This window comes from Gouania willdenowi, chromosome 4 (assembly GCF_900634775.1).
Source record: "Gouania willdenowi chromosome 4, fGouWil2.1, whole genome shotgun sequence".
NCBI classification, from domain to species: Eukaryota; Metazoa; Chordata; class Actinopteri; order Blenniiformes; family Gobiesocidae; genus Gouania; species Gouania willdenowi.
The window spans coordinates 6,233,860-6,260,433 of record NC_041047.1 but is presented as its reverse complement, the minus strand read 5'-3'; the positions used below and the strand labels follow the sequence as shown (position 1 = coordinate 6,260,433).

Here is a 26,574-nt window from a genome sequence, read left to right as displayed (position 1 = left end):
TCGTAAAAGAGATTATTAATCTCAATGGGTTCTCCTGACTAAAATAAAAGCTAAAGAATGAAAATGAAATCCTGTTTTAATCACAAATAAAAGGGGTTCAAAGTGACAAAAACGGTTGGAAAAGATGGTGAGATGGAGTTTTGAAAAGCACAGAAGAAATTGGTTTAAAAAGTTGCACACAAACACAGTCAGGAAAAAGTGGTGTAAAAAGGGTTCAAGTGTCAATATCACAACCAATTAGTTTAAACCAGCAAATAATGAGCATGGCAAATCATTAATGTGGTTCAATTCGCAAAAATAAGCATAATAATAATTATGGAGAAAAGAGTTTCAAGTGAGAATATGGGTCAAATATGTGACTTTAGGTGGTTAAAAGTGGTGGAAAGATGTATAGTGCTGAACATGTCTAGAATGTGGAAGAAATGTGCAGAAAAAAAGGCATTGAAATTTGCTGGCAAAGTTGCAGGGCGAAAAGGAGTAGTAAAGATAGTAAGTAAGTAGTAATGCATCGAAAATGAATTAAAGGAGCAAAATATAGCCAGAAAAAATGATTGATATGGCAAGAAGTTTAATGTAGTTGCAGAGAAAAAGGGTAAAACGTTTAAAAAAACAAAAAAAAAAAAGGCTTAGAAATATTCCTAGTTTCGCGACTCCAAACGGGGTCTGACTAGGGTTGGGCATCATTTGGATTTTAACAATTCTGATTTCGATCTGTTCTAAATAATTCTCAATTCTGATTCTTTGAGTTGTGCAGGTCAACAGGTCACAGACTTCACAGGCGAATTTTCATTTGAAAAAGCCTTTGCACATTTTTATTAATTCACTTAGTTGATACAGTTTAATTTGGTTGCTATGCTGTAACTAAGGTTACAGATCGCATAGTTGGTGACAAAGGTCACCAACTGTAACTGTAAAAGTGAAACTTGCTGAAATCACACTACAAACAGTTGTCATCAGTCTAAAAACATAGATCTACAGGTAGATGTGAAACTAAATAAAAACAAACTCAAACCCTGGGAGCAGTCATGTGACAAATTAATCAACAGTTCGTGATGAGAAAGATTAAGTTAATTCGGGTCGTTCTGCGCTTGTGAGACTTGCGGCAAATGACGCGCTGGTGACCGACATAATCCAAGATGACGGTGGGACGGACTCCAGCTGAGACTATTATTAAGAGCCTTAAAAGACATGATATAATGAAAAGAGTGGATGGGATAGTAAACAGAACAGGCTTCACGGACGGCTGGCACTAGGACCCGGAGGCGGAGAGTAAATGCCTCCCCGTACTGCATGTACACACCACACACGCACACGCACACACACATACACACACACAAACTAGTGCGGGCATTTAGGAATCGAAAAAAAGAATCGTAATGCAAACATCTTTTTAACGGTTCCGGAACCGGTTCCTATTTGAAACCGGTTTCCGGTGCCCAACCATGGTCCTGATCCCAAGATATAGAACCCCTGCTTTAGAGTAGGTTACACATCCAGGAACTTGTATTTAAGCTTGTCAGTTAAAGTAAAAACATCCAACAGAAACTATTTAACCTCTGTGCTTGATGATTATGGGAGTTTAAAAATGTAGATTCTACGAATGCTACACCACCGGGAAAATAACTGTAAGAAAAAAAAGCTGCATGTCAAAGGTGATCGTGACTCAGGTGGTCGTCTTCTGATCAAAAGGATGGGGGTTTGATCCCAGTCAATGCATTGAAGTTCCTTGGGCAAGACACTGAACCCTAATTTTCTCCCAATAGTTGATTAGTGCCTTGCATGGCAGCTCTTGGTGCGTGAATGCTTTACTTTCAGTGTTTAAAGTGATGATAATAACACTGCCTTAGATACGTGTTCTACTTCAGATTTGGGCTTATGATAGTTTGATTTTGTCAGATTTGATCATGAAGGTTGTGAACAGCACAGAAATGTTCGCAAAAGCCTTTAAAACATTTATATTTGATAGAAACAGTAACTCAGCGGCTGTAATGTGTTACTGTAAACTTTCACCACACACACACACGCACACGCACGCGCACGCACGCACGCACGCACACGCACACACACGCACCCAACACACACACACACACATACACATACACACACACACACCACCACACACACCTGGGCCGAGCAGTGGGAGTTATGTGTTGGTAACAAAGCGTTGATGCGTGCCTCACTGAATGTCATCCTTTTAGCACATGTTGCAAAACTCATATAGCTCATTAGCATTAGCTCATTAGCATTCAGCCCTTTTGCATCTGTGCAGTGGAAATTCTGACATTTCAATGGTGCCAGATTCATTAGAGTGTGACTCACTTGTTTATTGTTACCTGATTAATCTGAAAATAAAGACATAAATAGGAGTCTATGAAGACTTAACCGAGACGAAGATAAGAGTTTCTGCAAAGTTTATCCAAACAAATGTTGTTACGTTCAGAAGTCTAAACCCTTTTTTAAGCTTGCTCTGAAGACAATTTCTTTAGTTTTTGGGGTGAAACAGAAGCTGGAAGCAGATTATGTTATTTAAAATGTTAAAATGGTTATTTCTATGATGTTTTACGATCATTAGTTATGCTTTAAAAAAATAAAAATAAATCACACATTGGAAATCCTCTTTTAACCAACTTAATCCAATAACCATATCAAACAAAGTCCACTGCATAATAAACAAGGCTGTCACCTCATTGGTCAGCCATTAAAGGGGGAGGGGTTAAGGGAAGAGATCAGAGGGAGTGAGGAGGGAATCACTCAGCTGTGTAATGTGAAATATCTCTAAAGATTACCAGCCAACTCCAGAAAAATGAACATAATTCAAAGAGGAATGAGTGAATACACTTTGATTAATTCAGTTTTTATCAGTTTATCACAGATCAATAAAAACTCTCTGATGTAACGCCAGTTAAAACCAACTAAATGGTTTCTTGTTTGCATGAGTTCCCACAAAACAACAATATTACTACATATTTCATACGGGAATATGGAAAAATTACTAAAACGTAACATTAACAAATCGGGAATTTGGTTAAATTGGTGAAAATATATTAAAGGTGACAATAAATGATCAACATAAGTGACATTAGGTGGGAAAAGTGATAAAAAAGGGTTTATAAGTGCCGAAAAATGTCTTGAAAGTGGAAATAATGTGCAGAAGACATTGAAATTTGATGGAGAAGTGGCAGAAAATGGAGAAATGTAGCAAAAATGCATTAAAAAGAGCAAAAATATGGCAAGAAAAAGTATTGAAAACAGGTTAAAATATGGCAAATTCTTTAAAAAAAATTCCTATTTTCTTGAAGGCATCTGAAACCCCTCCCAGTGTCTTGCGACCCCAAGGTTGAGAAACCCTTCTCACAAGTTCCCACAAAACAACAATATTAAAAAAAAACTATATAATTACATAATTCCTATGGGAACGCGTTCAATTCCAAAAACGTGACATTAACCTCACACACACCAAGAAAAGAATCTATGACGGAATTTATGATGAGCAGCAGATTCAAACACACTGACTGGATATGATCCAAAGATGCTACACAACGTTTCAGAGAGAAAACCAGTGGCTTTATATAAGAACTCACCAGTTTCTGCAGTAGAATCCAGGCATGAGAACATTGGCTGTGCATCAGGAGAACGTCTGTAGACCACGAGAGGAAACACATGAGACTGTTGAACTAAACAGCTAAAATATCACTTGTTTTACACCTCGGGCTGGGAGATATGGACCAAAACTTATATCTCGATAATTTTTCTCAAAATGACGACATAATATAAATCTGAATAATTTTAATTCAAATTAAGTCTGACCAGAAAAAATAATTCTGGGTTAAATTTGCTGATGCAAAATGCGACACAGGCTCATTTATTCACAATATGTGCTACTTTTGGCTTTTTCTCCTCAAAAGCCCCATTCACATGGGATAAGTATTATCTGGTGACCCCATTTAATAAATAAATACCCCCCAACATCTGCTTTTCATGTGGCGCATTCGCACAGGATAACTGAAGCCTGAGATTTTGCTGAACTTTACTGACATCTCCCGGATATGATGTCAACGCGCTGCGTATTGCGTAACATTCACTCGCTAAGAAGAAAAGTAGGCAATGGACACAAGAAGAAACCTAAAAATTAATTAAAAATAATAATAAACATGCGTCCCGGAAACAAAACAATGCATAATCATGCATCAGATCCCGCCCATTTCTGTCCAAATCACAGAGAGGCCTATTTGCAGTGGATTAGTATTATCACAGGATCTCAGAGTTCAGCAAAATATAGGAGGGAATTTGTGGAGGAATTTTTACTTTACAAATTACTGACATGGTTGATTTGCACAGAATTAACATCACAGACATGTGGTCCCTAGGTAAAACTAATCCTGTGTGAATAGGGCTTAAGAGACAGCATGTGTGAGTGAGGTCTGTAGTGTGACTTGTTTAGGGGAAGGTCTGGGTTAGGACGCACTGAGAAATCCATCTAACTCTGCTTTTCATGCTGTTCTGAGAAGTAGTGAAAGCACCAACTCCTAAAACAAGTATTTAACACAAAAAAAGATGTGAAATAAATATATATATAAATCAATATAGGTGATACTGTACTTTTCTATATTGCCAAAATAGAAAACTCAATATATCTTGATAAATTGAGAAATGACCCAGCCCTAGTTACACATACAATCAGTGATGATGTAGCAGATAAATGAGCAGCTCTAGATGGATGATGTGATTGTGGTTAGTACTAGTAGAGATGTCTAGTCATTACTAATGTAACAAAATTTCATGACATGATATTTTGAAATATAAAAATTTGCCAATATAAAATTCAATGGTTCACAAAAAAAAAACCAAGACAAAAGGTTTTAAAGGAGCGCATCAGCACATTTGACACTCCTGTTCCCGTAGCAACTCAGAGGCTACAATGTTTACAACATGGCGGACACAACGGGTGCGCCGTAGACTCATAAGTCTGTTGTATGTGTGCGCATGCGGAGAGACTTTTAATGCCATAGTCTACATTGTTGGGCTTTTATCTGCTTTTAATCCGTTTTATTCTATCCTACCTGTTGTCTAACTTAGTGATTTACAACTGTCAACAAGTGTGTCCCTCCATTGTAAAGTGTATTAAAGCACATTTATCGAGTGTTGTATGATATATTATGTATAACAGTGGTTCCTAATGTTTTTGTCACATGTATCCCATTCGTATTTTTGTCAAATCATGTGTTTTGTTTCTCTCCATAATTTCATATGCGTTTTCATTTGTGGAACAGTGGGTTCTCCTAAAGCTCTAAATGTGTCTCAAACATTGGTTCCCTAAGGCTTCATCTACACATTCAAAACAATGAGTGGAATTTAAAGAGGAATTTAGTTAAACTACAACTTCAACAGTAAGTAAATAAAGTCTCCTTTGTAAAATGTAGCTAATTATTGTCAGAAGTGTAATAAAATGCCCTCTACAGTATAAAATAATCCTGTTTCAAAGAATTACAAGGAAATAATATTTTATTGAGCAACAGTGATGTCAGTTTGTGGTGAATTTGTCCAAAATTGAGCCTTAAAAGGAACTTGGAACATTTCCAGATTAGTTTTCAATGTTCAATTGTTAAATCTTTCTCGAGTACCCCTTGCAATGTGCTCCTGTACCCCCAGGGGTACACGTACCCCTGTTTGGGAACCACTGATGTAGAACACCATAAAAAATAACGTTGCTTAATTTGAGCAACTTTACTCTCTCCTCCTTTAAGTTACAGGAGGTGCTGAACTTTTCAAGCTGCATTTTAGATTTGGCAGGTCCACAATACATAAATAATAATAATAATAATAATAATAATAATAATAATAATAATAATAATAATAATAATAATAATAATAATAATAAAAACAGTTAGATTGGTACATTGTTAATTATTTGTGAAGGTAAATACTGCCACACGCTGTCTCACACTTTTACAAAGATTTGTTACACATTTGATACTCTTCATTGGGATTTTTTTTTCAATATCATATCGTGAGTATCTCGTATTGTGAGTTAACTATTTTGCTACACCCCTACTCGTCACTGTAGAGTGTCTCACCTGTGATGGTCCAGGAATGGAGCCTTTTCCAGGTGTCACCCCGGCAGGCGAGCCTCAGAGGACCAGAAAGAGGAAACAACTCAGATGAAATCTTCCCGTTTCGATGGTAATCCTCCAGCACAATGATCCCAGTGGGATGTTTCCTCTCCTCCTCCTCCTCCTCCTTCTCCTTCCTCCTCCTCCTCCTCCTCCTCCTCCTCAGTTCCCAGCTGAGGTGAGGGTTGGCTGAGGTGCACCTGCCACAGGACAACAGGTAAGAACACACGTTCTGTTCTCCTTCTCCAGCACTGACTGTCTGTTCCTCCTCTCGGTGCCTCTGCCAGGAGTGTAGCCGGGCACAGCAAACACACAAACACGCTCGCACAAAAGAGAGTGTTGTGTGTTTTGTTTCTTTTTTCTTCTCCTTCAGCAGCCGAGCTAACCCTGAGCCTGGGCCCGTTCTGCCTTTGAGATGCTCTCTAGCCCACAAACACAAGACGGCTTTCATTATCTTGCCCGTCGCAGCACAAGGCCTAGCTTCTAAAAGCTACTGATTTCTTTCTTCCCTTAGCCCCTTACACAAAGGGAGGGCATTTTGTAAATTACTTGCTCGACCAACAAAAGGTACTTTCATTGAACCCTCCCCCCCCCCACCACCACCACCGCTCTCCTTCTATCCTCCCGCCATTTGATTTTGCTCAAATTTGATTACAAGGCTTGGAAAAGGAGAAGAAAAGAGGAGAGGAAATAAGAAAGCCCCACAGATGGCGTGTTCATTCACAGCAGTGAATGGCTTTATGTGTGCTGCCTTTATACACGTGGCAATCCAAAGACGCTTCAGTCGCTACGCTAAAAAAAGATCTCCAACAAAATTATTGGTTTGGCGGCTTTCTTACACCCCTGACACGAAGACCTAAAAGAAAGAAAGAAAGCAGCAGCATCTGCCTGCTTGCTTTCTCTCTTCTTTTCTTGTCTGTGCTCCTCAGGTTGTGATCAAAACAAACTAAATGCAGCGTCTGACGCTGAAGGAGAGAGGATGTGGTCATAGCGATATGATGCACCTGCCCTGGGCCAACACAACAGGCCACATTCCATGACACCACGAGGCTGGGAGTAGAGAACAAACCCATTAGATGGGATTTTAGCAGAAATATTCATGAACGCACAAACTCAAGTTGATCTTGAAAAGTGGCGACACAAAGCGTGGAGGTTTGTGCTCTCACATGGCCTGTAATCCTGCTCCTACAATGGAACGCTCACGCTGTAATTATCCTCCAACGTCACACAAGTGCAGTTAGAAACACACAATAATGTGCCTCGTTTTATAACTAACACACGCATCAACGTGTTACACGACTTAACCTGTAGCTAGTTTACCCAAAAAACTTGGAAAAAATTACAATACAGGTTTTTTTTCTGAAACACTTTCACTGTGTTGTAAATGTCATACTAACGTACGACTCGTACTAACTGACGTCAAAATGACATCAATATGTAGTGCATTTACATTAGATAGTGTGAAAAGATCGAGTACGTGAGAAATACCCTAATGTACACTACAGTACACACTAGTCATACTCAACCGTCCCATGATGCATTGTGAGCGGAACGTAAAATCATCCTGGGACCGGCTTCAAGCTAAAAGTCAAACATCCCCCTTTCAAAACAAAAGCATCTCTTCTTTGTTTGTTTTTTTTTTAACTCTTGTAAATAGGGCTCTTGTTTTGAAATTAACCGGAACTTTCATCAGTAGCACAATGTCTCAGAAAATCACTGAAACGTCGTCATGAAATGTATTTCGTTGAAAAAAAAAAAAAAGGAAATAATAAAAAGGAAAATAAATAATGTGAAAGAAGAGATATAAAAAAAGAAAGAAAAGGGGAAAAAAAAAAATTAAAACAAATTGAAAACTGTTGAATAACAACAAAAAAAGAAAGTGTTTCCTATTTTCGTGAGTTTTATGGATGAAATGAGCACATGTTGATATTCTACTTTGTCATTTTTCTCACTTAAAATGTTTTCAGAACTTTCAAAGATGGAGAATAAACAGAGATTTTAGCCTCAGTGTGATTCAGGTTTTTGTCATTGTAGGTTCCAAATGCATCTTGGGAAACTTGGACGTATACTTCAGTGGGAACGCTCACAGTCCTAATCATACTAATAGTACATAGTAGACAGTATATACTCATTGTGTCATTTTGAATACAGCCTTAGATCTTCTTCTTTTGTAATGTTCTCTGCAGTCATCAACCTCCTCTTCTCCTCTTGGTGTCAGATTCATTCTTCATATCCTTTCCATAAACAGGTATCATCTCTCCTCCATACCTGATCAATCTTGTTGACTTTCCCACCAAACTGTCCCACATCAACTATCTTAATGATGTCCTTATTCCTGATCCTGTGTCTTCTGTTCACTCCCACTAAACACCTCAACATCCTCAGCTCTGAACTTTCAGTTCAGCCTCCTATCTTCTGCTACCTTCTCTTCTGCAGGATCACAGACCAGGCTACGCTCACACAGCAGGTCTTAATGTACAATTCTGTACACTTTTTTGGAGAAATGTGATTTTTGTGTGTGCTTGCTCAAGTTAGACATTAAATGCGACTTCTATCAGTCTGCGTATGAACGGAATGCGTTTTTTTCCCTGATGCTCCTTCTGGGACGCAGAATGATGATGTTCATCGCATTTCAATGAAGTAAAGGTGAGATAAATGAGACCTGGCCTATCAGAAAGCAGTTTACATTAGGCTGGAAGTGGCCTAGGTCCAATTTGAAATAAAAAAAATAATGTGTGCTGTAGGGATGGGCGATACTGACAAAAAAAAATCAACTTAGTGTAAACAGGTTCGTTACAAACACAAATAAATCTTAACCATCAACACATTAAAAAGGCTACAATAACTGCTGACTCAAAGAGTTCATGAGCTGATATTTTATAGAATATATTTGTGCATTAGGATTACTATTAGTGTTATTGTAAGTAATTCATTATTTCCACACTTGAAATAAAATTATTTAAAAAATAAATAAATAAAAAGCACATGAAAGTGTTTTTTACTGCTGATGAATCTTGTTTATTTCATATTTGATAATGAGTTACATAAAGTCATGATTTCCTAAGTTAAACCAGATCAAGCTGATAATTTAATCATTCAGTATATTTAGGTGTAATAATCTCAATAATTACATTAGTTCTAATGGGACCAGATTTGTCTTGTGAACACATTCAATATATAAAAAAATATTGGGTTTCACAAGTTGGGACAAATGAATAGTGACATTAGTATTATTTCACACAGGCGTGTGACATGTTTAGCTTTTATTCTTCCATACAAGTGTTAAATCTGGCCATAAACTAATCTGTGGCTCTCTGTGGTTTTATGACAGTAAAACGTGTTCTTTTTACTTGGTTTGTTCCTTATATGCAGTGGTTAGCATTAGCCTCTTAGCCCAGTCAGTGTGTCGGTGTGTTAGCTTAGCATAGTTAGCTTTAGTTGAGTTTCAGTTCATAATCGTTGCTACAGGTTCATCTCTGTCCCTGTGTTTGTGGAACTTTGGGTGGATCTGACGGAGGAAGCTTGAATAGGTTGACTTTGTTGGATGGTTGTCTGGTTTTAACCAAGTAGCGGTCCATGATGTATCGCAGCACGGCAGCTTCAGGTAGCTGAAACGAGCACCTCACACACAGACAGACGGTGGTGTGTGCGGGGGGCGATGGCGATGCACATGGAGCTTCTGTAAACAACGTTCTGATCCACAGAATAATAAGTTGTTGACAACAAACGGACAGTTTGGTCTGTGGAACACGGTTTTTTTTTTAGGGGCATTCTTGGCTAAATTGAGGGACAAATGGCCCGTGGCCCTCGCTCATTTCCGGGATGGGAATTTATCGTTTATATCGTGGGACGACATATTCTTACTGGTGAGAATGTTTTGATGATAAATCATAACGATAAAATATTGCACATTCCTAGTATGCTGTTCAAGCCATCTTTAACGGATCGTATACTGTATGCCTGCAGTCTGAAAGTAGCCAAACTGGACTGAGAAACCATTTCTCCTATAGTTTCTTTGTCTCTTTGGTTCTTTCATTAGATTTCTGTTGCTATTTCTCAAGTTTGATCAATAAAAGCACTTTGAATCCTAAATTTGTTGCATGTTTGTCCTTCATTTGCTCAGTGTCTAGAAGAGGAATGAATGAATGTCCTGCATCTGAGAGGCCGTAGCTCTAGAGTAAACATCCCACTGCTTTTTCCATGTCATTATTCAACAAATTTTCAGGGCATCCCGCGCACTTCGGTCTCAAAAAATTCAAAAATGTTGACCAATTGTTCAGTTTTTGTTTTTTAGTTTGATCAGATGAATACTTTTAGGGAAATGACCAATTTAGTGAGGGATGTATGTATCGATTTTTGTGCGTCCTTAATTTTTCTTCCATTTTCAGCTTATAATTTCTCATAGGAAACTGAAACGTGATATAGTAATACAGCTCCACCTACTCTCATACCCATATGCAGTTATAGGCCAATGAAAATAGTCAAATAAAATGAAAAAAAATTATTCAAATTTCAAGAGACTGTCACCCAAGAACTAATGCATATATGTGACCAATCATTGGTGATGTAAACAGTCTACGTACATAACTCAAAGCTGATCAAATTACAGAGCGCTGAGGCATATGAAAAGTTGTTTATTGAAGGACCAAACATGTTTGAACGCCAAACCCAGGAAATAATTTTTTTACACTTTTGAGGGCCTGGCATGTCCACCAGATAGAATGTATAGCAGATATGTTTGTATATTCTGAGAGAGTAGGTGGAGCTGTATTTCTATACCTAATTTCAGTTTCCTATGTGATGTAGTTCCTGAGATATTGGAAGCTGAAAATGGAAGAAAAATTGAAGAATCACGGAAGAATTGGTAAAAAAAAAAAAAAAGTCAGATTTTTTTTTAGATTGAAGTGCATGGGCCATTTGTGAAATGACCCCTTAGCAAACATTTGTTTGTTATTTTACAGAATATTTGTATGATGGAATGTTTTAAAACACATGTCAAACTCATGGCCCGGGGGCCAAATCTGGCCCTTTAAAGCATCAAACTTAGCGCACTGGAGAAGTAAAAATGGTTAAAAAAAACATGAACATTTTGTAAATTACCAGCTAATTCAGTTGTAGATATCACAGCCCCTCCAAATACAAAAAAAAAATAATTAAAATACACAATATTCACAGAGTTCAGTTTTCCAGTTTTATATCACATGACAGAGGTCATTTTTAATCTTAAATTGTTGAAAAAATGCTCAATTTTTCCAAAATCTGGCACATTTTTCTTAAGCTATTCCACAAAATTTCCCCAAATTCACAAAATCAAGGAAATTGTACTCTAAATATACTCACATACTTTATTATTTATATATCATTTATACATGGAAGTCCAAACCAGGGGACATTAATATTGAATTTGCTCTATAATCTATGGCCCACTTGAGCTCAAACTGGTCTATATTTGGCCCCTGAACTAAAATGAGTTTGATACCCCTGTTTTAAAAGCTTTCTGCTAGGAGAATCCTACAAGTACACCAAAAGCAGCTCAAATCACTGGGAAAACCATCACTTGAGGAGGAAAGAGACGATTCCTGAACTATTCTGGTAGCAAACCTGCTGAAACTTTCACTCTCATGGGGAATATTGTCTTAACAAAAACCCAGAGATACACACACCGACCTAGGGCCTACACACACAGACAGCCATGGACAGCAGAGATAGAAAGCTTTAGAGTGCTGACATGACAGAAATCCCATCTCCCACTCTGAGATATTAGCACAACCAGCCGACCCACATCATGGTTATTCCTCCATCCTGCCGACAGAGGCTCACCCACTTTCTCACACATGATTATTTTTTTAAATAAGTGAAGATATTGTGATTTTTGTTATTACTGATGAAGGCAGGGATTTCCTCTTGGTAAGCATTCATAATCAGCACTTAAGTCACCATCCGTCTCCAAACCAGAAGTAATTATTGTCTCATGATTAAAAAAAATGGGAAGCAGAGGTAATTTTTTTTTTTTTTTTTAAAGGAAAATAAACTAGCGATAGAAATGACCTTAATATTATTTCTCTCTCTCTGGGTATTTCCAATAAGAGTATTCCATCGAGGGTTTGATAAAAGGATTATGTGGCAAGCTTTATGTGGCTCCAGTCAAATCTGGATATGGAAGGAGAGCTGTTTGATTGAATAATTCTTGTTTCCATTCTGCCAGGCTTGCAGTCCTCTTTGGGAAAAGTAGAAATCAGCATTATGCCAGATTTATACAAGTGCACATGTGGTCCAGACACGTCCGTCAGCACCAGGAGTGTGTGTGTGTGTGTGTGTCTATCTGCTTCCATAGAGGTTTAGAAACAGTGTTTATGGATTTCAACCACATTTCAAACGACTCTTCTTAAAGTGAAGGTCATACACATTAATCCAATATCCAAACACAAATCTATTCAGTGTTCACAAAATGTAACAAAATTGTGTCTAATAAAGGAATTTTAAAAGCATTTTTAAAGTATTCTTGTAATGTTATGAGAAAATCCACTTATCCACACACAATGTGTGTTTTAACTGTATTTTAATGCTTAGCGTAGCAATTTAGTGTTATGAATGAAACATACATTTTTTTATCTAACTATTTAATTTCTATTGTATGATTCATGAATTAGTATGTTTTTATAAATTGTTAAATTGTACGATGTAAGGGGGAGTGAACTTGATAAGCTTTGCTTCTTTCAGCCCAATCTTTTATCAAATTGTACATTTTTATCTTTTCTTGATAACAGATACTGTTTGTTTTGTGCTTGTTTGAGAGAAATAAAAATTAACTCAAAAATCTATAGCATCCTCTGCCCTACAAGTTTCTTTTCCATGCATCGACCACCAAACGTTACCAAATCCCTTTATATCTTGTAAATAGTGTTGTTGATCAGTTCTTGTCAAACTCTCAACATTTTAGACAAAGTCCTTTCCATTTGGCATATTTTGTTGTATAAATGTGAGAGTGACTGCCCTCTATGGGTTGAAACCCAACTATTGCATTGGAATTTTGCTATTGGCTGAGATGGAGGCCAATGGCGTTTTGGTGGCTCATACATCACCAACCACCACTGTTTGGCCCCGCCCCTCCTACAGAAACTAGTCCCTCTGGAGTCTGAAATCTGTGGCGAGTATTTGGATAAAGAAAAATGTGATTAAAAGGGTATAGTGAGTATACAGTAGGTAGTTAGCTAGTACTAGCTAGTAGTGGAGAGTGACTCGGCGTGTCCAGGAACCCCGCCCATAATTAGGACATTTTTTTTAAAGTTCCAGCCAAGACAAACAACAGCCAGCCGGTTGTTTTGGGCTCCTGTAAAATCTCATCTCATCAACTTTGTACGGCGCCATGTTTTCTCAGAGAGAAGTGGTCATGTGACCACGTACATCACGTCATTTCAACTATACTTTTATGATATACTATCACTGTAGCATGAACTATTACATCTTTCTTTATTTTCACCCTGAACTCAAATATTTCTTCAATATTTTGAGTTTTGTGTTTAGCTTGTTTAGCTATAAAATTATGACTCATTATGTTAGACGTCCTTCTTTCATGCCATGACAGGCTTTAGATGAGTATGACTAAACATGTGTACACTAAAGAAACCATATGTACATACAAGCACAAAAACAAAAGAGACAGTCTTTTTATGGAAAAAAAAAGGTTTAACTGCAAAACAAACAAAATAAACCAAATCTCATCATTGAAATATGAAAATGGACCACCTGGGAACTAATTGGATTTAATCAAATGATATTGTGACCACGTTTAAAGATACGTTTCTGCAACTTGAAACCTTACATTATGTATTAGCGAGCAGGATTGTAGCAATGGTACAACGGTGAACCAATGAATTTGGATCCTCTGTGTGCAAATAAAGCATTAATCGTCTGCTTTTATCAAAAGTCGCCGTCGACTGTGGCAGTGGCTGAGTCGTGTGACCTCACAGTTTAGTTATCATAACAGGGTCGTGACCTCATGACCTGCACTCATTACTGCTGCCCTCCTTCAATCAGCCCTTCCAAAATGCTGATAAGGGAGCAAACAGGACTGCTGGAATAGAGGTGACATTAGATTTATGTATGAGAGGAGGAGTGTGTGCACGCTGTCATGTATCATTACTTCTGAGGGCCGACGTGGAAACATGAAGCCATTGCACTTCATACTTCTTAAAGGTTATTTCCCTCAGAAGGGCTGAATGAACATTGTTAACATTAATATTTCAACACTCCTGAACTTCGCAGATAGTGTTTTATGTTCAGAAACAGAGCCTTGGTAACTAATAGTCTTCTTATTGCACATCAATCACAACTGAGCCTTTGCAATAACAGTTACACTGGGAAAGGTCTGTCCTCCCATTTGGATTTAGTGCTAAAGTATCACTGGCAGCATTGACCAACACACATACACATGTGAAAATCAATCAAAGGTTTAGTGGATTAGTGGAAATTCAAACGTTTCGCACAATTATTTAAATCAAAAGCACTCAACACAGAGCAAACCTCCACCAAGCACCAAGTCTACTCTCAAGAAACCAAGGTGTGATTTCCCAAAAAATATAACAATTATTCGAACAATTAACAAAAAAAAAAACAATGTGAAAATGTTAGACACAAATTGCCAAACTTGAGGTAACTTAACAAAACCAGGAACTAAACTCGCTCTAACTGACCTGGATAATGACACAGGGTAATAATTAAAGGGGAATACAAACTTAATAATTTATTAAACTCACAACTAAAACTAATGAAACAAATTATCCTGATGAAACCATATCAATAATCAAAACATTCAAATATAAGTTCAACTAGAATTTCTAATAAATTCCTCAGTAAATACTAAAATATAAAGAACAGGCTGAAGTTTCCTCTCCCTCAGTGGTTCTATGAGGTGGTTGATTCCACTTAGCTCCGCCCTCTATAAAGGGGCCATCTTGGGCGGGGCCACTTTCTTAGTAGCTGAGGGAGAGCTGCAGCTGCATGCCAAAACCATATGCTGAGTTTCAACTTAAAGCAAACATTATCAAACTGTTCATCAAATTGCATGAACTCAACTTAACCAACTGTCAATAAATGTTTGTAAAGCAGAAATATGTGTGTGTAATCTTTATGAAAATAAAAAAAAGTGAAGTGGGTCCACCACAAGTTCAAATGGACAACCCCATTTTTTCATAAAATAGTTACGAAATATGCTTTCCCAATCCGATCTGGATAAAACTTTGTGAAATAATGGAGGAACCAACTCTACATTTCATAAAGATCGTCAAGTATGAACCAAGACAGGAATTTTTTTTTAAATTTTGCCCATGAGAAAAAGATTTTTTTCATTTTTAAACTGCAGTATCAGTATATTGATTCATATTCCCTCAGAAATCTAAAGGAGTGTTCCATGTTCAATCTTTGGTTAAAATCTGACAAACATACAAATAAATGCTGGTGAAAATATTTTGTCCTTGGTGGAGGTACCGGTAATAACCATAAAATAACTTTAAACATGTATCCTCTCTGTACCTGATATATTTTCTACAGGGTCACACACCTGAAATCCTCAGGTTAACTTCATTTATGACCACAGTGAACAAACATCTCAATCTGGAACATTTGGGATGAGTTGGAGGAAGACATGGACATCAGTGAAGATGCTTTTATTTGCTGACTACACTACAAACATTAAAGACAAACCTGAAGGCAAGAAGTCGACCAAACCAGCATTTGTAAGGCGTAGCCAATCGAGTGGACGGTGAGGATGAGATGGTTCTGCACTTTATGATTTACAATCGAAGAAAAATACAACAATAAGTGAAAGTAGAGTCAGCCTGGTCTTGGAGGACTCAGTCCTGCATGTTTTAAATCAGTGGTTCTCAACCTTTTCAGCCCACGAGCCACAAAATAAAGGTTCCAGAGACCAGGAACCCCCACTGTACCTGAAGGTGGTTGAAAACAGACATGAACATTGAAGAACAGTCATGTGGAGACAGGGTCATCTATAAGGGGGGATAAAGGGGAGAGATTTTTGGGGTTCATCCATAAAGTCAGTAAAATCACTGTTCTATGAATCTGTGATAACCACATTTATTTATTTATTTATCTGAAAAATATCCACCGTTATCCAGGAAGTTTACTATTATTTGGGTCATAGTATATAGTCATATTAAAGATGTAAATCCTTGTTTTAATCAAAAATACAATGGGTTAAATGTGACCAAAAATGGTGGAAAAGTTGGTGAGATGGAGTTTTATAAACCACAGAAATTGGTTAAAAGTTGCAAAAACAGACAGAAAAAGTGGTAAAAAAAAAAAAAAGGGGGTGCAAAGTGTCATTATTAGAACAATTAGTTTAATGGGCAAATAATGGGCATGACAAATCGTGAATGTGGTTAAATTGGCAAAAAAAGGTTGGGAACCACAGTTGTAAAGTGTCTTAAAAGTATAAGATTCTATCAAGCTATTGTTACTAGTCAAGGATCTGAAAGATTGTGACCAAAGCGTACAGTAAAAAAAAACAAGCAGAAGTTTCAGATCATTGTGAGAGAATCGTGTCAAATCAAAGCATGATGTGTCACATGTTTGAGCACATCACAAAAAAGGAGTTTTCCCACCTACAGTACGTGGTTCCCATCAAGTTCAAAATGAAAGTGATTGGACAGAAAATGAATCCAGTTAAAGCCAGACTCACTGAGCACAAACCAAGAGAGAAGACATTCTGATGTTTGGCTTTAGAAATAGAACAAAGTACAAAATGTGTGATTATCAGAGGTATAAAGAGTACTGATATATCCTACTTAAGTAGAATTACTGTTACTTGTTCGAAATTGTACTCAAGTACAAGACATACATAAAATACTCAAGTACAAGTAAAAAGTGGATCAATAAATAGTACTCAAAGTAAAAGTTACTTTCACCTCCCACGTTTATTTATGGTAATAAATCTTGCCACCGTTCCCTTGCATACAGTAAACATCTCATGTATAAACTCAAAAATTAAGAAACCAAATCTTACACAATTGGAACTTAATTTATTTTCTCCAACAGCATCTGAATAAAATAAAAGGTTTGTCAAAATAAACAAAAATAACTCTAAAACTGTGGCATGCCAAATGTGCCATATGGGCAACAATACAATAGGTAGAAACTCCAACCTGTACCATAGAAAGTGGCTGGACATTGATCAGAAATGGAACGACTAAGAACATATGGATTATGTTTAATGTGCCGAAAATAAAATGTAAAAAAATCACAAAAAATAATAATTTACTCAGTAACAGTTGGGTGTAGAAATGTAAGAAACGTCTTTACTTCTTGTGAAAATGTACTTACGTACAAGGAAAATCAGTGATTTAGAAAGTACAAGTACCCATAAAAGCAGCTCAATTACAGTAACGTGAGTAATTGTAATCTGTTACTTTTACCTCTGGTGATTATGTGAGTAAAAACAAAACGACAGTGACAACATGTAATAGATTCATTTTGTCTTCTTCTTGAATAGTATGTTAAGTTTAGGTTTAGTTTAATTAGACAAGGTTTTTCAGGCAAAACGTCTAAAAACAATTCTGAAAAACCTTAACTTAACATACTATTCAAGAAAAAGACAAAATGAATCTCTCTGGAACTATTACATGGAAGTCAAGTGAAACTTCAAAGGAAGCATCAAAGGCGATCAGTAGAACTCCTCTGAGGAAGACTGGCAGTTGACAGTAGAAACATGTCAGCAGATAAAAATGTCCTGAAAAACCTTGTCTGAATAAATGAAACCTTAACTTAACAATGACAACAACCTTCAAATTAGCTGCAAACAAACAATATCTAAGAATTAATTACAAAACTTGATTTATTCTTGAAGCAGGATCATCAAATAGAAACTCGAAGTGCAAAAAAACTTCCCATCATCCCTCATTTTCTTGCTTTCCTCCTCCAAAGTGCACAGAAACATCCCTGAAGTATCTTATTGTCATTCCTCATCAGTCATCATCACAATCACAAACAATCTCACAACTTTCTTTTCTTCCCTTCCTCTATTCTCCTCTCACTGCTTATGCAGCTCCCAGAAGGCATTGCCTTTTTAGGCTCAGAGAAACAAATAGTAGTGCAAAACAAAACAAAAAGTCTCCAGAAATACCTTGCGGATGCCCAAGAGGAAGACGCTGGACGGCCAGATGAGCCGATAGGTTTGCTGTGTCCTCCTCTGTCGGCGTGCTGAGCAGAGTGACTGCTCACAGCCCGCCTGGCATATCTAATTAGAGCCAGGCTGTTGCCACTATCGAGCCGAGGATCTACCTCTCCAATCTCTCCTGACTCAATCTTCCCCATCTCTGATTTTCTTTTATATTTATGCTGGAATATTTAATTGTAGACAAAAGGTTACTCTAGGCTCTATTCATCGCACACAGGCAGAATAATCTCCTTTAAAAGGCTTGACATTTCAGGCTTTTCAAAAGGGGGCTGAAAAAATTATATCCCCGCTTTTGTTAATCAATGAAGTAGAACTCCCCCGAACAAAAGAATTAAATTGCTTGGTTGGGTTAATAAAACACACAGAAATAGCTGCTTCCTGTGGGCTTTTGTGCCAGCCACTGGCTCCCCCCCTGTACGCAACCATGAGCGCTGTAATTCCATATGATTTGAGGCAAAAAACTCTCATTTTTCCACACAGTTGGCTTTTTAAATCCTTTTCACTCAGCAGTCTGTGAGGCCGGCTGATTGGGACCTCGTGCCTGAGCCTGGCCAGCAGAACACTCGCCTTTTAAAAACGACTTCCACCAAGGAGTGGACCACAAGTCCACTACAATTTACAATTTCTATACTGCCCATGATCCAGAAAAACAGTGTAATTATGCAAATGATAGGGGCAATAATTATGCCCTTCTCTGTCCCATTGTGTTCGCTGCCGTCGGTTTCAATCCAACGGTAGAGGAAACGCAGCAGGGCATGTTGTGGTTTAAATTGCTTCTCACAGACAGTATATGCAGATGTTCACAGCATCTTTGAGCCCATAACTCATCATCACTGTATAGCACTAAAGTCTAGTCTAACTAAAGGAAAAAAAACTCTTACATTTCTATATACACATGTATTCATCTATTTTAGTGGTTCAAGGGACAAAATTGGTTTATTAAAGGCACACTGTGTAACTTTTGGCCACTAGGGGCGCTAGACCGGTAACTTTCACGCAAGTGCCCCTAGTGCCACAAGCGCCACCGTCTTTTGATTGTGTATGCAGACAGTAGTTGACCTGTAACTTCGGGATAAGGATTAGCTCTAAGGGCTGGGGTGCAAAGCGGGGCTGGGCTCACGCTACGGCTACAGTCTTTGGGCTGGAGTATGGGCTAGAGTATGAGCTGGAGTATGGGCTGGAGTATGGGCTAGAGTATGGGCTAGAGTATGGGCTAGAGTATGGGCTAGAGTATGGGCTGGAGTATGGGCTGGAGTATGGGCTAGCCGCTAGAGTATGGGCTAGAGTATGGGCTGGAGTATGGGCTAGAGTATAGGCTGGAGTATGGGCTAGAGTATGGGCTGGAGTATGGGCTAGAGTATGGGCTGGAGTATGGGCTGGAGTATGGGCTGGAGTATGGCTAGAGTATGGGCTGGAGTATGGGCTAGCCGCTAGAGTATGGGCTAGAGTATGGGCTGGAGTATGGGCTAGAGCATGGGCTGGAGTATGGGCTGGAGTATGGGCTGGAGTATGGCTGGAGTATGGGCTGGAGTATGGGCTAAAGTATGGGCTAGCCGCTAGAGTATGAGCTGGAGTATGGGCTGGAGTATGGGCTAGCCGCTAGAGTATGGGCTGGAGGATGGGCTAGCCGCTAGAGTATGGGCTGGAGGATGGGCTGGAGTATGGGCTAGCCGCTAGAGTATGGGCTGGAGGATGGGCTGGAGTATGGGCTACCCGCTAGAGTATGGGCTGGAGTATGGGCTGGAGCCGCAGCCGCCACCACCGTCCTCCTCTCCCCGCTGCTGGAGGCCCGTCGCTCGGCCCTCCTTGCTGCGTTAGTAGCGCTCCCCCTACTCCCTGGCCTCGCCGCAGTCGTTGGCCCCCTACACCAAGGGTCGGCGCGGCGGCCGGGGTCGGGGGGACGGGCGACCCCGTGCATGCCAGGTCGCCCGTCCCCTCCGACCCCAACACGAAACTACCATATTGTGCTCTTTTGACTGTAAACAGAGACTAAACTCATTTCAGCGAAGCCGGGTACTATATATATCCAAGCCTGTGGTCAAGTGACTGCCGTAAAGTGAAACGTTCTCCAGGCATTCTCCAGGTCACATGACCTGGCCAAAGACTGTCTGTATCCCCAAACTTACATAGTCGGTATTTCAAGAGGGAAGCCCCGCTCGGAGCATTGATACTGTCAAGCCCTGTATATTGGCCTGAGGAATCATTTAAAATAAGTCATATGGGTCCATGGTGTGCCTTTAAATTGACTGGTGGGCACACATCAGTAGGTGAGTTAATAAGTAAATATAAGATTAAAGATGTGAAATTGATTTTTATTTTAAATTCATAAATTCACTTGAAGCTGCTGGAGATGATCATTTTTTTACGAGATAAAGACAAAAATGGCACACTCTGTACTACACGCTAAAAACTCAATGAGTATATACTGTCTACTATATACTATTAGTATAGTTAGGATGATGAGCGTTCCCACTAAAGTATACTTCCAAGTTTCTCAAGATGCATTTGGAACCTACAGTGACTAAAACCTGAAGCACACAGAGGCTAAATATTAGGGATGTCGCGATACAACTTTTTCACTTCCAATATGAACAATAGTCAGCAACAGTAAGTATGAGGAAAAACTACTTTGTTGGAGTGTAAACCACAGCCACCACTGGATAGAGCTTATATCGGTGATTTTAGATGTAGTCAGATAAAATCCGATATTCGTTTTCTGGCTGATATCGGACCGATGTCCGATATCAATATCGGATCGGGACACCCCTACTAAATATCTCTTGAAAGTTCTGAAAAAAATTTAAGTGAGAAAGTGACCAAGTAGAATATAAACGTGCTCATTTGATTCATTAAACTCACAGAAACACATTTCATGCTGACATTTCGGAGATTTTTGGAGACCCTCCATTGTGCTACTGAATAAACTTGCGGTTAACGTTAAAGCAAGAGCCCTATTTACAAAAGCATTAAAAACCAATGGAGAGACAAGAAGAGATGCTTTTATTTTGAAAAGGGGATGTTTGATTTTCAGCTTGAAGCCGGCGTCACAGTCTGAGTTCACATCGGTCTGAGATCGGTCATGAGTATGCGCACTACCGGGAAATGAATTTATGTTACTTCCGCTGTGCTGAGATAAAAAAAAGTGTAATTTCAAAGCTAAGGTTCAAAGCTAATGTTATTTGACGAGTGCCGAATGGCTCCTTTTCTTGTACAAAAATATACAACTGCTCAATATACGAGGCAGGAGAAGTTCCAACGCCACAAAGACATGATAGACAAGTTAATGTTCTTCATGGTGAAGGGCACGCCATCACCAGACACCGACAAGAAGGAGCTCAGGAACATGATTATAGTAAAACTCCATACGAAAATAATTTATTTATTTTCCAAAAAAACATGATTATAATATACATTGCAGTAAAAAAACAGTTAAACTAATGTAACTTTATTTTTTAAAATCAGTATAACCCTGTACGGGTACATCTCAGTACGTAGCAGTCACGTACTGAGATTTTAAGAGGAACTCAGTACGATGTGAACTCAGACCGTGACACCGGTCCCAGACCATTTTACATTCTGCTCGCAATGCATCATGGGACGGTTGAGTATGACTAGTGTGAGCACTGTGCATACTTAAGAAATGTCCGGATATAGTATACAAAAGGGTATTTCTTGCACACTCAATCTTTCCATACTATTTAATGTGAACGTACTACATACTAATTTTGACGTCAGACTTAGTATGAGCAAATAGCTGGATAAAAATAAAAAAATTAAATAAAAATAATATATTTCTATTTTCTTGCGTTTATTTCCACTTTTTTTATCAATCTGTATACTTATTTCTTCTTCTTCTTTTTTTTTTTTGCATTTATTTATTTAATCATATATGTATTAATATTTTAACTTTTGTATTTCCCCCACACTTGTATTTATTTATTGGTATTTAATTTTCAATTCTCATTTTTTCTTTTCACGTTTACTTATTTAATGTTGGTCCTCCATATGAAACAGTGTCATAGTAATAACAGTCAACAACACCAGTGAAACAAATGAAATTTGTGGTTTAAATCACCATTTTCATTGCTTTACAAATTTAGTTTCAGATCTAACACATTTACTTGTCAGCACTAAAGTCTGATTATGTGTAGTTTATGAAGAGGCTTTTTTTTTTTAATTTACCTGATCTTTGTTCGAGGAAAAGCTGCCAAAGTTTCCACGCGCGGGTGAACAGGTGTGTTGACACGCGCAATGATTACGTCACTCACAACCTTTTCCTATTTTCCACACAAAAATTAAACTTCCCGTTAAATAGCACTTAATTTTTCTACTTGTTTTGTTTTCACGCACCGTCAGCGATTTCTTATCTTTCGTATTATTAAAAATAAAACAAGAAATTGATTTTAAAAAATGTAAATAAAGTGGAGAGTCTGACAGAGAAAGCGGGAGGTTGACGGGACAGCGGCGCAGACTGTTTTCACGACACTTGTGGGTGTGTTTACGGCAGAGCGGTGTAGACATGTGGGGTCAAACGTTACGGTCCTGATTTCCTACATTTTACAGGATTTGAGCTGAGCACAGAAACATGGTAGGTCCGATTCAACGCTTAAAGAGTAGAACTACAGTCTGAACGTGTGTGGAAGGCTGTGAGACACATACAAACCTCTATGTTGTTCATTTTGTAGCGGCTAAGCTAACGTGGGTTTGACCCAACAACAACAACCCTGATGAATTGGAGGCTTTATAGCTTCATAAAGACACTTATTATGAATGGGATGTTTTTTTTACGATCTGTGCCGATTTAAAGCATTTCTGTATTGACACCTGTTTATCTTTTTTAATGGTTGTTCACACGGTGACAGTAGTTGTGTTTCTCTAGGCCAGCTCCATGGTGGCTGCAGGTCTGGCTCTGGCTGCTGCTGGATTTGCAGGTTTGTAAATTATCTTTAAACTTTGTTTAGAACTAATACTGAAACACTTGCTAACACAAAACAATTCAGTCACTACATTGTGACCGGTGACACCTGCGGAAGGGGCGGAGCCACGGTTGCTCTGACTTCCTGTTGTTCTGGTCACAGCCCATCAGTTGTTGGGTGGAAATATGCCTGATCAGAATAAATAATAGAGTAAAACCTCTTTGTCAGATATTGTCAGTTATCTGGATCAATGATTCTGATCATGGTACCATGATCATTAACACTTTACAAAAAATTATATTCCCATTAATAACCATACAGTAGGTCCAAACGTATGAGCATTAGGGCTGGGCGATATGGATCATGCAAAACTTGTATGTCGATTTTTTTTTCTCAAAATAACGATACACAAAATAAATCTTGATTTTATTTTTATTTTTTTAACTCAATAAAATCTTACCAAAAAGACCATTATAGGTAAAATTTGCTGCAAAATGCCACACAGTCACATTTATTACTACACAGCTGCACAATATGTGCCATTTTTGGGGTTTCTCTTCTAAGGGACAGCACATGTGAGTGAGTTCTGTAGTGTGGCTTGTTTAACTGAGCTTTTCATGCTGCTCTGAGAAGTGGCGAAAGCAGTAACTCAAAAATCTAGTTCTTAAATACAAAATAAGCTATGAAATATAAACATATAATTATAGGCAACATTGTAATTTGCTTTATTGCCAAAATAAACATTTTAATATATGGCTCAGCCCTAATGGGCTTTTGTATTTATTTTTTTCCTGAAAAATGTGATAGAATGCTAGGTAAAATGTAATAAAGATTGATCATTTATAAACCAAGATATAGATTTTTTTTTTTTTTTTTTTTAATTTGCCAATTATGAGAGATGCAAACAAACCCAATAATAAGTGGTAAAATTGTTTTTTTAGTTTTTTTTACCCAGGATTGATAAACTAACTTTCTAACATAAAAACATCATTGTTAAGGTTTAGGCTTTCTGATGAGTTTTCAACCATTTACTGCACATTAGGAGTGGGAATCTTTAGCCAACTCATGATTGGATAACAGTTCTAGGGACCTTTGACTGGGTCAGAGCAGCTCTATGGGTCTGTACTATGAAGCTTCCTGGATTTCTTTGGTGTGTCCTGTACTACGACGCTGGTTAACTTCTCACCGAGCTAAATCACCGTGGTAACTTATACTGAACACCTAACCTGGTCGTTTAATGCTGGATAAGATCCTCCCCCTTCATCTTTGTCTCCAGGTCGTTACGCCATGCAGGCCATGAAGCAGATGGAGCCTCAGGTCAAACAAGCCCTTCAGAGCTTCCCCAAATCGGTAGGAAACACAATCACACACTAAAGTTAACATGTGGGATGGAGAGTGAACCCTGAACTCAAACAGGCTTTTGGAGGAGGATTCTATAAAGGGGGGTTCGATCCAAAGATGACAAAGAGAGAAGCAGCGCTGGTTCTAGGAGTCAGGTATGTGGACGTGATCACACTGTGACGTGTACAGTTATAAGTTCTGTTGTCTTCTCAGAGCAGATTCTTATTTTACAATCACAGAATAATAAAGTGTGTGTGTGTGTGTGTTTCAGTCCCACAGCCAACAAAACTAAGATCAGAGAAGCTCACAGAAAACTGATGATCCTCAATCATCCTGACAGAGGTGAGTGTGTGTGCTGCATAGAACAGTCACTGTGTCAATAGATCTGTGCGTGCACGTGCAGATACTGTAACTGAAGGTGGTTGAACACAGACATGAACATCGAAGAACTGTCATATGGAGACAGGACCATCTAAAGGGGAGATATTTTTGGGGTTCATCCGTAAAGTCAGTAAAATGATGGTCCATTGTTCTATGAATCTGTGATAACCACATTTATTTATTCATCTGAATAATATCCACTGTTATCCAGGAAGTTTAGTATTACTTGAGCCATAGTATATACTGTAGTCATCTTAAAGATGTAAATCCTTGTTTTAATTAAAAAAAATAAAATGGGTTAAAAGTGGCCAAAAATGGTGAGAAAGGAGGTGAAATGAGATTTTAAAAACCACAGGAAAAAAAATGCAAATTGGAGTGGCCAAAAACAAACTGAAAGTGTTAAAAAGGGTTCAAAGTGTATATATTGGCCTTAAAGTAGCAGAAAGAAGTTGGAACAATTGATGTAAACTGGCAAATAATGGGCATTTCAAATCATGAATATGGTTAAATTGGCAAAAGTAAGCATGAAATATGGCTCAACATAATTAAGTGGAAAGGGTTAATAAGTGCTGAAAATGTCTTGAAAGTAGGGTTGGGCAAAAAAATCTATTTAATCAATTTATCAAATTTGTAGATAAAGATTTTATTTTGCAAATTCGAGTTTGAAAAAATGTTTTTTTTAACAATTTCTATTTTTTTTTTCATATCGTTATCGTAGCGCAATGTGAGCCAGCCCCCTTTGTTTTTACGTTTGAGGACAATCAGCAATAAAGTTTTGTGCACTTTTGACAATATATCTGATGTCTGCTGTCATTTTTAAATGTATTGAAAAAAAAATCGATTCGGAACTCAAAATTTTCTTTAAAAAAATCTGAGTTTTTTTTTTTTTTTAGGCAATCGCCCAGCCCTACTTGAGTGGAAAAAAATGTGCAGAAAATGTATTGAAATTTGATAGAAAAGTGGCAGAAACGGAAATAATGTAGCAAAAATGCATTAAAAGGATTTTAAAAAAATGACAGTGATGAAAGCAGGTTAAAATATGGTTTGGTGTAGTAGCAGAAAATGGGTAAAATAAGCAAAAATGATTTCAAATTGTTCCAAACATATTCTTAGTTTTATGAAGGTATCTGGCGACCCTCTCCCAGTGTCTTGCGACCCCAAATGGGTCTGTTGCTTGTAAAATGACTAAAGAACTTCTGCTGCTAAAATGAACATGTTTGTCGTCCTACAGGTGGATCTCCATACTTAGCAGCTAAAATCAACGAGGCTAAGGACTTGATGGACAGTCAGTCCAAGAAATAAACTAATGAGCTGTTGCACGGACGGGATCTAAGGAGCGTCACATGATTCTGAACTTTGTCAAATCAAGTCTAGATACAAAAAGGAAGGACTTCATACATGATGAGCTCTGACAATTCTAAATCTCTAAATTAAAACATCTCCATAATAAGTGTCCATGTGTGCTGATATTAATCATCTGTGTGTGAATTTAAATCCATATAGTGAATTCCTCAAAGTAGATCAGTCATTCTGAATGTTGATCATGTGGCCCTCGTATCAGATTCAATCACATTTTGTGGCCCCTGCTGATAGTTTCCCATACTTGCTATACGTTAAACATGGGCAACTGACACGT

General features: G+C 38.1%; 1 protein-coding gene and 1 long non-coding RNA gene across 2 annotated transcripts in view; one reads left to right on the top strand and one right to left on the bottom strand.

Moving 5' to 3' along the window:
• The window catches only part of LOC114461836 (uncharacterized), a 168,590-nt gene extending 150,225 nt beyond the window's left edge, over positions 1–18,365 (bottom strand). The window contains exons 1-3 of the long non-coding RNA XR_003673876.1: positions 18,247–18,365; positions 6,075–6,310; positions 3,582–3,637 (exon numbers count right to left, since the gene is read on the bottom strand). This is a non-coding gene — a long non-coding RNA (uncharacterized LOC114461836). The remainder of the gene's footprint in view (positions 1–3,581; positions 3,638–6,074; positions 6,311–18,246) is intronic.
• A 4,407-nt stretch (positions 18,366–22,772) lies between these two features.
• dnajc19 (DnaJ (Hsp40) homolog, subfamily C, member 19) lies at positions 22,773–26,393 on the top strand. The gene is made up of 6 exons (XM_028443794.1): positions 22,773–22,888; positions 23,180–23,231; positions 24,493–24,566; positions 24,633–24,712; positions 24,829–24,899; positions 26,170–26,393. The coding sequence occupies exons 1-6, from the start codon at positions 22,886–22,888 to the stop codon at positions 26,238–26,240; spliced, it is 351 nt and encodes a 116-aa protein (XP_028299595.1). The 5' UTR covers positions 22,773–22,885; the 3' UTR covers positions 26,241–26,393.
• The last annotated feature ends 181 nt before the right edge of the window (positions 26,394–26,574 follow it).